At 41.4% G+C, this 12,545-nt stretch overlaps 1 protein-coding gene across 1 annotated transcript in view; it reads right to left on the bottom strand.

Annotated features, from left to right (window-relative positions):
- Positions 1-778, bottom strand: part of TOPAZ1 (testis and ovary specific PAZ domain containing 1) — a 34,670-nt gene extending 33,892 nt beyond the window's left edge. The window contains 1 exon segment of the mRNA XM_033165925.1: positions 3-778. Coding sequence (XP_033021816.1) covers positions 3-455 — 453 coding nt within the window. The 5' untranslated portion in view covers positions 456-778.
- Positions 779-12,545: the final 11,767 nt, after the last annotated feature.

Below are 12,545 nucleotides of genomic sequence, written 5' to 3'. Positions count from 1 at the left end.
AACTCAAAAGACAAACACTCCCTATTTGTTCTTTGACTTTTCTCTGGGTTCCTAAAGGCTTTTTGCTCTTGCCAAACCGATTTTGTCTTCTTCCTCATGTTCCATGTTTTCTGGTGTGGTCCCAGTTCAGAACAGCTTTTGCTTTTCTGCAGTCCCCTAGTTACTTTCTGAGATTCTAGCCCTGTTACAGAACTCCTATCCTTTCCCATTAAGCAAAGACTTGGTTTTAGGAAGGAACAGCTGTGCTTTTCCCTCAAGCTCCTTGCATTCTTCATGCAACTTTGGATTTTTCGTTCAGGTTCCAACAAGGAACTCAGACTATTTTTGTCCGGTGTCATATCTTTGTCATGAGATTCCATTCCCAGCAAGGATCTCTCTCTTTTCTTTCTAACGCATGATACCAATTTAGTTTGCAAACAAACTCTAGAAGCAGAATCATTCGGCTGATCCGCCATACTCCGGACAACCTTCTTTGAATTACGTCTTTCCACCAAAGCCATTTCCCCTTTCAATTTTATGCCCACATCATAATTACAGTTTGCTCCGATTGCATTCCTTTCCCCAGTACTTCGCCCCTTCCTTCTTTTAGAGACAAATCCCTTGCTCTGTTGCTGCTTCTCCCTTAACTGTACTTCAGAACCAATAACAATTGGGCTGCTTAAGTTACTAGCCGACAAAGAAATGACTTTTCTGTGCAACTGCTCTCATCTTTCCGAGAGTGATATAGACTGCTGGATGGTTGCCCCGTTTCAGCTTCCATCCCTATTTCTGGCAACAAACTAATTGGCTGCTCTTTACTCTTGCACTTTTTGTACCATCATGGACTAATGGAACAAAGAAAAGTTATATTTTTCTATAGACAGGCATATGTTTCATCACCTACAACTCTTTAAAAAATAAATAAATCATAGAATCACTTAGAACCCCACAACAGAAGCTTATGTTCACCTACCAGCACTTGCCAAATCTGTCGACATAAAATCAAAATATTAAAAAAACGCTTCCAAAGGACGCTCAAATTTAATTAAAAAAGATGGAAGGGATTTAAGCCCTGTCACAGAAACTTGTCTTCCTCAGGCCACGACAGCAAAGACGTGTACAATATATCGTGTGTAAAGGCAGAAACTGATTTAACCCTAGCTGGCTATCCCTTTCTTTTGAGGTACTTTAGGGTCTGCACACCCTTCAGAAGGAAAGCGAGAAAGAAGCCGCCCCCCCCCAGCCGCCCCCCTTTGCGCTTTGCAGACCTGCGGAAATTGCGCGGGCCCGGAGTCTAAACAACGGCCACTCACTGAACCGGCAAGAGAACTGGGGAAGCAGCACTTCTCAATTAGCCACCTCCCACCCCACACACCAGTACCGCGACCCCCCCCCGCCACTTCTTTCCGCCCCCCCGCTCAGAAATCCCGCCCCACACCCTCAGTGCGTGCATGCCACACACACACACGCCCTTTTGTAGGCCCGACCGCAAGCCTTAGGACTCCAGGCCGCCGCCGCCGCCGCCCTCCTTTCCCGCCCTTTTCCCCCTCCTTCCCGCCCACACACTCACACGCTCAAGAGGCGACCGCGTGGAGCGAGCGAACTCAAGGCGGCGAAGACGCACGGCCTGGGGTGGTGGCTCCGCGGATGCGCCTCGGGAAGGGACGGGATTTTTTTAAAAAAAGCCGCGCAGGGAGGGAGGAGGCGCACGGCTTTCCTGTCCCTCGCGAGCGCGAGAGCGAGGCGTCGCGTGCCGCTGAAGGAAACGGCAGTGAAGGAGTAGAGCGCGTTGCTCGCTCGCTCGCCCGCCTTCAGGCGCACCCACCGCGGTCACCTTGCACCTTATGGGGAAGCTTGAGGGAACCGGCCGAAGCTTTCCCCCTCCCCACCCCCCTCCTCCTTCTCCTCCTCCCGCTGCCAATATAGCAAGCAAAGGGAGAAAAAGGCAATAAAAGAAAAACGACAACGACGCACAAAGCGCCGGTCCCTTCCTTCGCAAGGGGCACAAAATGGCGCCGTCGAGGAAGCGCGGGCGTCGGTGAAGGCGCCCCGCCATCCCGCCCCTCCATGAAGTATGGGGAGTCGCTTCCTTACTTTACAACTCTCAGGTGTGGGCAGAAGACACGTGTTAAAGGGTCTCGTGGAGATAACGTGCGGATGGGGAAAATCTGCACGCACACTTCAAACACACACCCCGCCATGTTACTCTCTTCTTATTCACCATCGCTTGGAGGGGCTTTTCCCCGCCCTTTTTTTTGGTTCAGATCAGTTTTCCGAACTTGGTTCTCCAGCTGCTTTTGGACTACGAAGCCCATCGTCCCCAGCTAGCAGGGCCAGTGGTGAGGGATGATGGGGGAAAAACCCACACAGCAACAGCTGGAGACTCAAGTTTCGGAAACCCTGGTTTAAACTCCAGAGAATCCCTTTGGTTTCTCGAAATCTGCCACTAGATGGTGCTGCTCTGGTGTGCCATGGAGGAGTTTACCTAATGAATTTGCGCAGTGTGTTAATTTATGCAAAATTTAAAGGAAATTAGAATGAGCTTTTGGAAAAATAAGGTACCTTAAAGTGCAAAGCCTGTCTCCAGAGGTCAACTGCCAATCATTTATGCTTCTATAGTTTACTTATTTATTCTGTAAATGCTTTGCATTAATCAGGTTATAGTTTCACCTATATCTGCGTTGTATGTGATTCATTGATTCCAAAACCGCTAGTTCCTATGCTTACTCTGTAATACCCTAAAAGCATATTCAGCCTTATGACACTACTATTCCTTTCCTTCAGGTTAGAAGTTGATGCCTTACTCTGATTTCTGTCAACATGGGAAGTGGAATCTGGAAGGGTACAGAACAAGGATTTCTCCGTGGTGTTTTAGCTTTGAGCTCTTTTCTGAAAGAAACCCTGTGAGGTCTCACCATGCCATCTCTTAGGAGTACTGTATTTAAACATTTTTATTTGAACAAAGGTTTTATGGGATAATCACTGGATAATTCTGCACTCCTGCTGTTGCTTGTACCTGTAATTGAAATGATGCTTAGAAATGTTGCATAATTTGAGGTGAACATCAGGAGATGGTGGGGCTTTTTTTTATAAAAAAAAGACTCAGATGTCATATATATTATAGACAATTCTTCCATAGATGCCAAGCCAAAGAAGAATGGGAAGGGACTCTATATTGCTCTATTCTCATTTACGTCTGTACCTGGTCAATTCCTGATGGCGTAACAATCGAATGACTGAAAAAGCTGCATAAAACACAGCACTTCTGAAAGTGCTCAGTCTTGTTTAGCCACTTCAGACAAAAGGGAATATGAAGGGGGAAACATGATACAAAGACTAAATCTTCAGTCATTTTATTTGTTATTTCAATTCTTATGAGATCCTCTAATGTGTGTCAGAATTTTCCCCATATTAAAGATATGGGGAGTGATGAGGATGGCTTCTTTTAAGGCCATCCTTTAAAGTTAAGGGATGAGCTTGAAATCTGAATTGTTGGGGTAGGGAGAACTCCGGGTTTTAGGCCTGTGCTATTAACTACCATAGTATGTTAGCTATTTGATACTTAGGCAAGAGGAATCATGCCTTGATACATAATATTTAAATAACCATTAATTTCCATATAACACATCTCTAGCGCTTTCATCATTCTGTTTATTTAGCATAATCAGTAAGCACCGTGCTTTACAGAATACTGCATGCAGTTGCTCCAGTTACATATCTGTAGGCTTAGTTTCAGTTCATTAGACAAATATTCTGTACATTGCTTTTAAAGTCAATCTAATTTCAGCTTTTAAACAACTACACTGATATGAGTGGTAGCTTTTCCCACCAAATGTATTTACGCAGTTGTTCAGTTTAATTTTATTTCTCTCTTTGCCCATCTCAGGCATTGATGCTGGACCTATGAAGGGCTGCTCATGATCAGAACTGCAGAACATCCCTCCCAGCGGCTCAGCAAGCTACCATTTATTTTTAATTGCTCCCCACAGTGGAGGCCAATTAAGGATGAAGACAGCAGGGTAAGGATCACTCACAAACCCTTTGAAGGGCACAGACTAAGCATTTGCTTTGCCGGAAGGCTGCCATTAACACATTTCATTTGTGCAAGAATGCAAACACTTGGACACACACTCTGTAGTATTAAATGCAGTACAGTCCTAATTCAACTAAGTTTTAGTGCAGATGGCAACAGAAGTGACAGAATATAACCCCTAGGTTATAAACTTTGAAAATTAGATTTATTTTCTTTATCCCTCCCTCTTTCAGCAGGAAGCACCTGCTTTAGACACTCTAATAAGACCTCTCTGTCTCTCTCCCTCCATATAAATACTAGGTTTTCAGATTAAAATTATAGCAGGAAATTAGCATTAGTTCTCCTTACTGTTTGTTTTTATGGTAAAGAAAGGATTTCCTTGTCATTTAAATTTTAATGAATTGCGAATTAAAAAAATATTCTGGGTATTTATAGACTGCCTGTCAATAAAATTCTCAGTGTGATTTACTATAAAATTTTGAGAAAATATCAATTTACCTAAAATAACAATACAACAGTGGTTTGCCGCCATTGTAGGTTTAAATGGGAAAATATATGGTATGTACATATAGCAGCATGTATATAGTAATATATATATATCCCTTGCTGGATCCTCTGCAATTTGCTTATCGAGCTAATAGGTCAGTAGATGATACAATCAACATGGCATTGCACTACATCCTGCAACACCTGGATTCCTTGCGGACCTATGTACGAGTTCTGTTTGTGGACTTTAGCTCAGCTTCTAATACTATTGTACCATCTAAATTGTTTTCTAAATTAATTCATCTCAATTTACCTGCCCCTGTTTGCCGATGGATATACAGCTTTTTAACGGACAGGAGGCAGCAGGTGAGGTTGGGGAAAATTATATTGAGCAACAATACCATCAATATCGGTGCTCCCCAGGGGTGTGTCCTTTCCCCACTTCTTTTCTCTCTATACACAAATGAATGTACCTCAACTGATCCATCGGTTAAGATCTTGAAATTTGCTAATGACACAACAGTTATTGGGCTTATCCAGGAGGACGATGAATCTGTGTATAGGCGGGAAGTAGACCATCTTGTTTCGTGGTGCACCGAAAATAATTTGGTACTAAATATCCAAAAGACAGTAGAAATGGTAATTGATTTCAGAAGGCACTCTTCTGTTCTGCCACCACTTTCCATTCTTGGTAACATGGTTGTAATAGTAGAGTCCTTTAAGTTCCTGGGCTCCATAATTTCTTATAACTTAAATTGGTCAAGCAACATCAATAGTATTATTAAAAAGGTCCACCAGAGGCTGTATTTCCTGCGTCAACTAAGGAAATTTAAATTGTCCCAGGAAGTGTTGATTCAATTCTACAGAGGCATCATTGAAACTGTTCTCTGTAATTCTATAACAGCTTGGTACGGTACAGCCTCTAAGAGAGACAAGAAAAAGCTCCAACGAGCTGTAAGAATTGCAGAAAGGGTAATTGGTGTTAGCTTGCCTTCAATAGAGACAATTTATGCTACCCGAGTAAGGAAGAGAGCAGAGAGAATTGTAGCAGATCCTTTACATCCCGGTCATCATCTGCTTGATTTACTTCCATCTGGACGTCGCTACAGGACTTCATATACAAAATCGGCCAGGCACAAGAATAGTTTTTTCCCTTGTGCCATTAAATTGTTAAATTCGTAGTTGTATAGCTTAAGGGGAGGTAAAATATGGGTGGGGTTTCTTTACTTCTTTGTATTGTGAGAGGAACAGTGTCTGTATGTTTACATTGCAATGTAGCCGAAACAAATTCCAAGTATGTTGGAAAATGTACTTGGCCAATAATAAATTATTCCTATTCCTATTATTCCTATATATATATATAGTAGGGAAATATATAGTATGTTGAAATGTAGATTTATTCTGGTTGTGATTAATTTTGTTTTAAAATCCATTTACACAGGGAGAGTTTGAATACATTAAACTATTACTGATTACTCAGTGAATAGATTAAACCACAAGGAGTTTCAAAGAGCTTGTGACTTTTAAACTTCATGAGTACGCAGCAGGAATTTTGAAACTTTTGTTGCAGAGAGGCTAAATTTAGTTTCAATTTATTCACTTCACACTCAATCTTTTCCATCTCTACACAGCTATTCATGTGTGGCTTCGTGTAGTAGTACTGTATAAATATAGGTTAGAGTGAACCTCCTGTATTATAATTTCCCCTAAAAATAGTACATGCTGTTTGGTGTGGATGTTCTTTAAAATAAATTACACTCTTTTCTACCCAGATAACAAGTTGTATATCGTGATTTTAAGATCCCAGGTAATTGTTGCTCTTGTCTTGATGTAGCACACATAATAGTTTTTTTGTTTATTTGTTTTCTTTTTAATAGTTAAGACCAAACGTATTTGAACATTAAGTATATTTAAGTATGCTTTGTCTACTTATTTCCCAAAATGTATCTATTTGAAGATTTGTAGTCTAATCACTGTATGAGCACAAACTTGTAGGACTGGCATAAGAGTCCCTCCCTGCTGTCAGGTGAGAACTTGATGACTTACAAAACTGGTGCTCTTTGTCTCTCCCCTGGTAAGGAATACTTGCTTCTGTGATTGGAATGAACTGATCCACTAGTGTTAGGAAAGGCCATGCCTGCCCTCTTCTCCTGTAATCGGGACAGATCCATGAGATACGGAGCTTGCTGCTTTGTAGGACTTGAAAGGGAAAAGTATCATCCATAAATGATAGGGTACATATTTTGGTAATTTTAAAAACCATTCAAATTCCCTGAGGATGTAAATCCTGATTTGTCTTGATACTACTGAAGGAATTTACTGCTGTGAAACATGCTTCATGTCCAATTTTGAAATGTTGGTCTAAGTTTTAAATGTTTTTTCTCCTGAAGATATGGATGCTATTTCTGGAATCAAGGTAAATGCATCCTTCAGTGGAACATGGAATCTTTCTGAAGGCATTAGCATGGTGAGCATAAAAATGCATTTGGAACCTTGCTGTGACTGGAAAGGCTCCCTGTGGAGTTGCTCAGAACTCTTTGCATATGTAATCCATCTTTCTGTCTCCCACAAGCTTCCTGCATTTGACTGACAAGTCACAAACTGGCTGGAGTCCACTCGGGAAAAGATCTTCCTGATTTACAAGACATTGTTTGTTCTGCTAAGATAAAACAAAACTTAGAGATAAGAGGCAGTAGCTTTTGGGTCATATGCTTTCTGCATATATGCCATTACCGGTATATGGATAATATGCTTAGTCTAAACCATTTGGAGAGTATTTGGCAAACTTTTAAATGGCTGAAGCCTCAAGAAGTGTGTGGTGTGTGTGTGTGTGTGTGTGTGTATAAAACAACTACGTAAATCAGAGAAGCATCTCTGAATACTCCACAAAACTGATGATTTTAGTATATACACTTTGACAATCTTAACAAACACAAAATGATACATAATAACCTCCATCACTTAGAGACTATTGTCCACAACTAAAATATACAGTATATTGTATCAGCAGCAGTGCTGGTCTGCAGGGTTTATGCAAAGGCAGGAGGGAAGGAGAAAAAAAATAAAATGTGTACTTCATGCATGTCAGACTGTGCTGTAGACCAGGGGTCAGCAAACTTTTTCAGCAGGGTGCCAGTCCACTGTCCCTCAGACCTTGTGGGGGCCCAGACTATATATACATATACAGTATATTTAAAAATGCCCCACAAATAACCCAGAGATGCATTTTAAATAAATTGACATATTTTACTCATGTAAAAACACACTGATTCCTGGACCGTCCGCAGGTTGGATTTAGAAGGCAGTTGGGCCAGATCGGGCCCCCGGGCCTTAGTTTGCCTACCCATGCTGTAGAGACTATAGGCACCATTCTACCATATGCCTCATTGTTTGTATGATCTATAAAATCGCCCCAGACTGGATAAAGTTAATCATATTCCCCTGGCCTCTTGCTATCTTACATTTATTTCCATGTCAGTTTCCCCAGTAATGCTACCTGCCAGACTGCACTATACCACAGGTCCATGGTCAATAATTGCAATGATTTCCATGTCCTGGCAATGGTCATTCTTGCCCTGGTTAACAGATGTGTTATGAGTTCTTTGTTTCCAATTTGTGGCATATCCTTACTATACAGATTAAGCAGAGCCAGTCCTGGGGCCGCGGGTACTGTCTGCCTTGCGATCAAAGACATCTCTGTGAAAACATTTCCCCATAACTTTTCTGTTTTTGGACACACTACCACATGTGTCAGTATTTCCCTATAGTGGAACATCCTCTCCAACACCTGGAAGAAGTGTTTGGGTTTATATATGCTAGGCATCTAGGTGTTAAAGTACACTTTAAACACCTAAAGGAGGATGCACATTGTGTTGCTTCTAGAAAGTGAAGTATTCCTCTGGTATTCATCTACATGCCCAGGACAGAAAAGTGTGGGCAGAGTGCCTATGGCTCAAACCTGCAGTGCATATGAGATTAGATTGCTGAACTAGAGATGATACTACAAAATTTAGCCATGGTATCCTCTGAATTATGCCTCCAAGTCTCTTGAGGGTGCTGTCTAGTTCATGGGGACCTTCTCAGCTGCAGACAACTTCTATCTAGTCCCTCAGACACACTGACATTCTAGTAATTATAGATTGTGTTACTTTGGTATTGAAAGGACCATGCTGTAAGACCTGGACTCCCTCCATGGTGTAAATAGGAGAATAAACCATAATTCTTAAAGCCACGACAGTCTCCACCGTGTCTTCTATTCTGCAAAGGAATACAAACCCTTTGGGGATGCCTGCGACCCCATAGTCTCTTACTATTGTTCGGCAGAGAGAGAGGGCAGACACACGACTTTTGTAACACTATGTTACAAAAGCACAAGCTGTTGATCACATTTATGACTGCTTTCTAGGAAGGCTGGCCTGATGCTGCTAAGGTTGGGATGGAAGGGATGCTCACACCATGAGTGAGCTGATAAAATCTTGGGGCCCAGTGTTTGTAGGTGGCCAGCTGTAATATGGATTGATGAAAAGGTGAGGCTGGTTACTATTGATCTACTGGCCAAATCACTTGTACCAGTCTATCTGTGAGGTCAGAATAATGTGCATTGTTATGCTAGTGTTATGTCAGGTTTTGTAATATGCTGGCAAGAGCTGTAGATCTGACTCCCAGCCAATACATTTAACTTTGGTTACAGGTTCAGCTCATCTTTGGCAGTTACAGGGTAGCTAGTTTTGTGAACAAAAGGCTGCAGCTCTTGTTTAGCTGTAAGGTGCTGTTCCTGCATTGCTTAATTATGAACCTGCAGTGCAAAGGTTTGAATCACTTTCCCTGGCTTTTTACTGTACGACAAGCTACAGGTTTCCAACAAATCCAACTTAAAAAAGAGTGGGGGGTAATATTGCTCCAGGTGTGTGCTTTTTTTTTTAGGAATTGTTAGCTTTCTGCAGATTATCTTAAACACCTGTAACACACTTTGCAAACATTAGTATGTGTATGCACTTAATTTTATTCACTTGGAATTTATGTCACAAGTCTGAATTTTGTCGTTGAGTACAGTATTTTTTTAACCATCCCTGTAGCACTTTTGAGAGTGCGCCATGAGTCGTGTTTGACTAACATATCTTTCAAATAACCTTGTGAGATGGGTTGAGGAGAGGCTATCATGTGATTTGTGGCTTGGATGGGGATTTGAACATGGCACTTGAATATGCAAACACTACACTCTATCCACTGCATTATACTGCTTTTGTAATTAGCATGATTGCTTTATCTTGTCTTCCAGGATATTAATCATTTTATGCTATTTGAATACATCATGGAGGAAATATGCCCATTAATTAAAATAGGTGCATAATATGGCAATAATAACTCCGTTCCCCCAAAGCAGAGCAAAAAAATGAATTGTTATGCATGCCAAATTGTTATCCTGTTTTGATCTTCTGTCGCAATGTGCAGATTGTAACATTCTTTAGGAACCCAGAAAAATGCAGAGAAGTGGTCAAAGCAGAGTAAGGCTTTATTGTTGCATGAGCTTCAGTATCAGTCAAGTCTTTTGAGGTTTTTACATCACCAGCACCACACCACAAGAATCCTGTGGCAGATGTATGTATGTGTGCTACCCTCTCAAGTGCAAATATGCACTAGCCTTCTCAGTACTATACTCTGACCATGTATAGATCTCAAGCTTTTATAGTTTAGTATTTATATATGTTTATAATAGGCAGTTTCAGGCTAGCATGGACTCAGTGCAATAACCTCAACCTTTTCAAAAGACTTTGGAAGCTGTGGTGCTTTCCTGTTCTATAAACCATTTGCTCTGGCAAATACCACGTGTATTAGCATATAAAAATGTGCATACCAGACAATATCTCAAAGGAAAGAAAATGAACTGGGGAATGTGTGATGTGCGCACAAAAGAAACATCTGTTAATAAAAATGGACCATTTGTTCACATAAAAGCAAGGCGGCAAGTCACATAACTATATAACATTCCCCCATCCTCAAGTGAATATTTTTGCATGTACACAATATGTACATAAGCCAGCCCAAGGCTGCAAATGAAAAGTGTTTTGTGACCAGTGCTAAAAATATTGGACATTTCCTTTAAAATTAATAGCATAAAGCCTTGGAGCACTTAATTGTACAAAGCCTGAGGATAATGTGGGCTATTCATTTCCTTTATCCTAAATACCCAGTCATGCTTTTAATTCTTAGATATACTGTGTGCCCTTTCCATATAATCAGCCTAATTTGTCTTCAGCTGCAAGCAAGTAAACCAAGCTTCATTTGGTTAAGCAAGCTAAGCAAAAACATTTTAAAATCCCCCTCACCCCAGCCACCCACATATAGGTAAGTCAACAAGCATGCTCAGGAAAAATGTGTGATCTTGGGATTTTGGTTTGAGTGTGTTCAGGCAGAGGAGCAGAACTGCCTTTCGTAAGGAAGCCAGAATTTCCTGACTTACGATATCTGTGAATATGACTAGCATTTCTAACTCGTAGTTTGGATACTCCCTATCTAATGCTGCTTATTTCATAAATCGATCAGACAGATACCAACAAGAGTAGAAATAAATAACAATACCCATGTCTTTCTTTGACTGTTTGAACATGCCTATCAGCATTCTTTATCCTTTTGACTTTTCCTTTTTCTTTGACTCACGCTTTGTTCAGAATTAAAGGGTCTGAAAAAAAAATCGAGGGGCTGATGCAAGATAATTAACTCCCATTGGTGATGAGAGTAAGAAATTATCATTTATTTAAATAAATAAAACATAGCAGTACTTTGAAGAGCTGTTGATTTTCTTTCTGGGCTTTACGATTTGGTGGCTGGGGGAAAAGGAGGCATTTTCACAGCACAGTCTTTTGTAGTACCTACCAAATTTATTATGGCATACATACTGGGTAAGTCCACTTCTTTGGATGCACTTGCAGGTACATATGTACTTGGTTGGGTAGAATTGTGGACAAACATATCTAGAGCCACCAAATGGTATCTTTCCCGGACAAAGGTTGATCCATATCCCTTCCAGACCTTTGTTCTGCGATCACAGTGAGGGAACCACCAGACGGTCCTCAGAGCTGGACTTCGGTGTCTGGGCTGGCCTTGAATTGGGGTAAGTGAGGCAGAGGCCTCTAGCCAGAAATACCACAAATGTTCTTGTTGTGGGGAGGTGGGGTCTAGAAAGGATAGGGAATCATTGTAGAACAGCAGCCAGAACAGAAATGTAGGCGACGCAATATATTTCAAGCTTTTTATTTGTACAGACAGACCTAGCTGTACAATTGCATGTTTCAGCTCTGCACTTAATTGAATTGTAGCACATCTTAACAACTGGGGAAATAAATAAATAATAATAATAATATAATAATAATAATAATAATTTATTTGTACTCCACCCATCTGGCTGGGTCCCCCCAGCCACTCTGGTGCGGCCTCCACAGATATTAAAATACATTAAAATATCACAGGTTAAAAACTTCCCTAAACAGGGCTGCCTTCAGGTATTTTCTGAATGTCAGATAATTATTTATCTCTTTGACCTCTGCTGGGAGGGTGTTCCACAGGGTGGGCGCCACTACCGAGAAGGCCCTCTGCCTGGTTCCCTGTAGCTTTGTTTCTCGCAGTGAGGGAACCGCCAGAAGGCCCTCGGCGCTGGATCTCAGTGTCCGGGCTGAACAATGGGGGTGGAGACGCTCCTTCAGGTATACAGGACTGAGGCCGTTTAGGGCTTTAAAGGTCAGCACCAACACTTTGAATTGTGCTTGGAAACGTACTGGGAGCCAATATAGAAAGATCAGGGAAGATGCAGCCAAGGGCTTAGAGAGGATAGAGGGGAAGTTTCTTTCATTTAATGCTAGAATTCTGTGTCATTCAGTATCACTGATGGGGAAAATTTAGCACAGACCATGGAAAGGGTTCTTCCTGTAACAATTTGTGGAATTCGCAGGCACAAGTTGTGACAAGGACTACCAGGTTGGAGGTCTGGGAAAGGGATTACACAAATGCCCAGAGACAAGGAAAAGAAATCTGTCTCTGGCTATGAAGACTC

Source organism: Lacerta agilis, chromosome 12, assembly GCF_009819535.1.
Source record: "Lacerta agilis isolate rLacAgi1 chromosome 12, rLacAgi1.pri, whole genome shotgun sequence".
In the NCBI taxonomy this organism is placed as follows: domain Eukaryota; kingdom Metazoa; phylum Chordata; class Lepidosauria; order Squamata; family Lacertidae; genus Lacerta; species Lacerta agilis.
Note: the sequence above shows the minus strand (reverse complement) of the source record. Positions and strands in the feature narration are given on the sequence as shown.